Source organism: Astatotilapia calliptera, chromosome 3, assembly GCF_964374335.1.
Source record: "Astatotilapia calliptera chromosome 3, fAstCal68.1, whole genome shotgun sequence".
In the NCBI taxonomy this organism is placed as follows: domain Eukaryota; kingdom Metazoa; phylum Chordata; class Actinopteri; order Cichliformes; family Cichlidae; genus Astatotilapia; species Astatotilapia calliptera.
In genome coordinates, this window is record NC_137424.1 from 84,855,844 (window position 1) to 84,860,528 (window position 4,685).

Here is a 4,685-nt window from a genome sequence, read left to right on the forward strand (position 1 = left end):
TCCATAATAAAGACTTTAACTGATCAAACACACACATCCACACATGTGCAATAACACTAAGTGCAATAATCCTTTCTGGCATCGTTGTATCGTTGTACAGCATTTGTATTCTATTTTTATCTTATTGTATATTTTATTCTATTTATTCTACTGTATATAGTATTTTATTTTATTCTATTCTGTACAGTTGTGTACAGTATTTTATTCTTATTGTATCCTAATTTTTGCCTCATAACTTTTGCACTGTCCACTTCCTGCTGTGACAAAACAAATTTCCCACATGTGGGACTAATAAAGGTTATCTTATCTTATCTTATCTTATCTTATCTTAACTGCAGTCAACAGTGATGTTCTGCACAGATCACTTTTCCATTTTGCTCTCTAGATGAGTCCCAGCTGCCTGACCTTGTGTCCAGGTGATCGTCTCACTGAGGAGCTTTTGTTCTGAAAATCTCACCTCCATGACCTGTTTCCTTTTTACTGTCTCTGCTCTTTCTTTATTAACAATGCTCATAATATCACACAATTATATTCATCACCTGCATGTTTTTATCCAGCTGCTGTTAGAACCAAACAAATAAAAAGGATGAAAAGCCTAAAATCCTTTGATTTATTACATTTGAAACAAATATGAGAGCATCCCTAACAGCACAGCTGAGACCTTTGTTTTAATCAAGCCTTTGTATCGACACACTTGTAAAGATACAAAACATAATAGAATAAATCAATATAAAATACAAGATGACCAAAAAAATGCAGCCATGTTGTGAGTTTGCATCTAAAAACATGCATGTTTCCCTTTGTACAGGCAGATTTACAGCAGACAAAGCAACACGCTGATCGACTTTGACCGCTGCAAAAACAAAACACCCACCAAGTCTGAAGTCGATCAGAGGAACTGTTGACAGACTGACAGACAAACATACAGTGGGGCAAAAAAGTATTTAGTCAGCCACCGATTGTGCAAGTTCCCCCACCTAAAATGATGACAGAGGTCAGTAATTTGCACCAGAGGTACACTTCAACTGTGAGAGACAGAATGTGAAAAAAAAATCCATGAATCCACATGGTAGGATTTGTAAAGAATTTATTGGTAAATCAGGGTGGAAAATAAGTATTTGGTCAATAACAAAAATACAACTCAATACTTTGTAACATAACCTTTGTTGGCAATAACAGAGGTCAAACGTTTACTATAGGTCTTTACCAGGTTTGCACACACAGTAGCTGGTATTTTGGCCCATTCCTCCATGCAGATCTTCTCGAGAGCAGTGATGTTTTGGGGCTGTCGCCGAGCAACACGGACTTTCAACTCCCACCACAGATTTTCTATGGGGTTGAGGTCTGGAGACTGGCTAGGCCACTCCAGGACTTTCAAATGCTTCTTACGGAGCCACTCCTTTGTTGCCCGGGCGGTGTGTTTTGGATCATTGTCATGTTGGAAGACCCAGCCTCGTTTCATCTTCAAAGTTCTCACTGATGGAAGGAGGTTTTGGCTCAAAATCTCACGATACATGGCCCCATTCATTCTGTCCTTAACACGGATCAGTCGTCCTGTCCCCTTGGCAGAAAAACAGCCCCATAGCATGATGTTTCCACCCCCATGCTTCACAGTAGGTATGGTGTTCTTGGGATGCAACTCAGTATTCTTCTTCCTCCAAACACGACGAGTTGAGTTTATACCAAAAAGTTCTACTTTGGTTTCATCTGACCACATGACATTCTCCCAATCCTCTGCTGTATCATCCATGTGCTCTCTGGCAAACTTCAGACGGGCCTGGACATGCACTGGCTTCAGCAGCGGAACACGTCTGGCACTGCGGGATTTGATTCCCTGCCGTTGTAGTGTGTTACTGATGGTGACCTTTGTTACTTTGGTCCCAGCTCTCTGCAGGTCATTCACCAGGTCCCCCCGTGTGGTTCTGGGATCTTTGCTCACCGTTCTCATGATCATTTTGACCCCACGGGATGAGATCTTGCGTGGAGCCCCAGATCGAGGGAGATTATCAGTGGTCTTGTATGTCTTCCATTTTCTGATGATTGCTCCCACAGTTGATTTTTTCACACCAAGCTGCTTGCCTATTGTAGATTCACTCTTCCCAGTCTGGTGCAGGTCTACAATACTTTTCCTGGTGTCCTTCGAAAGCTCTTTGGTCTTGGCCATGGCGGAGTTTGGAGTCTGACTGTTTGAGGCTGTGGACAGGTGTCTTTTATACAGATGATGAGTTCAAACAGGTGCCATTCATACAGGTAATGAGTGGGGGACAGAAAAGCTTCTTACAGAAGACGTTACAGGTCTGTGAGAGCCAGAGATTTTCCATGTTTGAGGTGACCAAATACTTATTTTCCACCCTGATTTACCAATAAATTCTTTACAAATCCTACCATGTGGATTCATGGATTTTTTTTTCACATTCTGTCTCTCACAGTTGAAGTGTACTTCTGGTGCAAATTACTGACCTCTGTCATCATTTTAGGTGGGGGAACTTGCACAATCGGTGGCTGACTAAATACTTTTTTGCCCCACTGTACAGATGCTTGATTCATTAGTGCGATTAAATGTTCTTCTTTAGCAGCATCACTTCATGTGTTTGTGTTCCAGGAATAAAGGTCTGTTTAAACTGGACGTCTCCTCAGCATCACTCGTGCTGTCATGGTTTCAAAGCTGTGCAGAAAGAATCTGAGGGATGATACAGAGGTGACCAAAGTTACAAACATCCAGCTGTGCTGGAAATGTTTGCAGAGCTCCAAACTCTTTGGCTTTCTGCAGAGCAAGTATGGAAGAAGCACCTGAGCTAACTTCAGTTTAGACGATATGAGGAAAAATGCTGCTTCCCAAAGTTTCCTACAAGTATCCAGTTTATATTTAGAGAAGCGAAGGCTCTTTATCCTGACAACTACTCCCTGGTGGATCCCTGTCCTGTGACAGCAGCAAAGACTGTGTATCAGTATCATCAAAGCCACTTCAATAACCAGTGTTTAAAGCTCTCTAGCAGATGGACTTCAGTGCCAGCAGCCTCTGTCTGCTGTGTACAGAAGTGTCACGGCTGCCGAGGCGAGCCGTGTGGAGTTAGAAGAAGGACCCAAGATGCAGGCAGTGGATGAGATGTCGGTGAGTTTATTTACACAGTGGTGAGAAGGCAAAACAGGCAAGAGGGAAGACAAAACTAAAGACCTGAACTGGGAAAGCTAAATGACAAACCTGAGATGAAACAAAAAGGGATGAGAAGCAGGGAGACGAGCAGGACATAGAGTAACACAGACGAACCGGCAACAGGCAGGAGAACACACAGGGCTTAAATACACACACCAGTAATCAGGGGAGGAGAGACAGGAGGGCAACACGGCTGGGAGAAATCAGAGCTGACGGGACAGGGGAAACGTAACCTGAACACACTCACATCAAACATGAACCTTCAGAATAAAACAGGAAACTAACAGACAGAGAACCAGACAGGACACTGAACTTGACAGGCAGACTCATGAGCAGACACAATAACACCATGGACAGACAGAGGGAACACAGAGAAGTGGGAGCAGGCAGGCAAAGAACAGAAACCTAACAAATGGCAAAATCACAACAGAATACACACTCGGAATGAACAAAAGCACAAAGAAACACAAAACACTGAGTCCTCAGACGCAGGACCATGACAAGAAGGTTCTCTGATGAAGCACACAGCAGATGCTGCACTACAACAGCAGCAACAGCTCAGCTTCAGTTTGCTTCGACGCCCTTTTTGACCTGTGAAACAGCAGAAAATGAAACATTTCAACACCCGTTTGTTAGCGTGAGCTATTCTGCTGTTTTTCATCATTTCACAGGTGAAATAAAAGTACATTTACTTCCTGTAGGAGTGATCGTGTCCAGCCTGGCTGAGACCATGTATTACTGATGAGGAAAGCCAACTTTGAGATTCCTAATCAGTGAGCTTTGGAAAAAACTGTGTTTAAATTTAGCTTTTCACTCTGAGGATGCTCCATCCTGCACAGATAATAAACCTCTGACATGAAGGGCTGTCAAGTAGTTTTAGACAAATGGGGGTAAAAGAGACGTTAAAAGCTTAAAGAGAAACTACATTTTCTAAGAACTGTCTGACGTTCACCTCTCACACAGTGGATACGATTCTGCCCCCGCAGGAATAATCTTTGTGGTTATGAAACTGTCCATGTGTTTGCAGAGAATGTCACATGTTCAAAGCCATCCCAGCACCTGGGGTTTGTATAAGTGCAGCTGTTGGTGGGGAGATAGTCTCACTCTTCTATATAAAGAGTCAGCAGGCAGCAGATCTTCATCTGTGATCTCCTCCATCATCACATCTTCACTCTTCAGCAGCTATGGCTTCACTTCGCGCCCTTCTGGGAGTGGTGCTGTGCTCCCTCATGGTTTCTGCTTCTGAAATCCTGCCTAAGGCGGACTTTGATGTACAGGGGGTAAGAGTCATCCATAATATTTTTTATTTTACTGCCCATCTATTTTCATACAAATGTCTCCGTCTTATGGAAAAGGGGTGGAGCTTATCCAACGAGGACAGGCAGGGCCCCCCCAGACAGTTTAGCAGTCTATACAGGAGGCTGACCTTTGCAACATGTACTTCTATAATGACTTCACCATTTAAGTTATTTGGTTATGTTTCACCCTGGATTTTGCCTGATAATATTTATTTTGTCCATTGCTTAAAAAC

At 43.0% G+C, this 4,685-nt stretch overlaps 1 protein-coding gene across 1 annotated transcript in view; it reads left to right on the top strand.

The window, feature by feature from the left end:
- Positions 1-4,193: 4,193 nt before the first annotated feature.
- Positions 4,194-4,685, top strand: part of LOC113017414 (lipocalin-like) — a 2,637-nt gene continuing 2,145 nt past the window's right edge. The window contains exon 1 of the mRNA XM_026160557.2: positions 4,194-4,434. Within this exon, the coding sequence (XP_026016342.2) occupies positions 4,339-4,434 (96 nt within the window). The 5' untranslated portion in view covers positions 4,194-4,338. The remainder of the gene's footprint in view (positions 4,435-4,685) is intronic.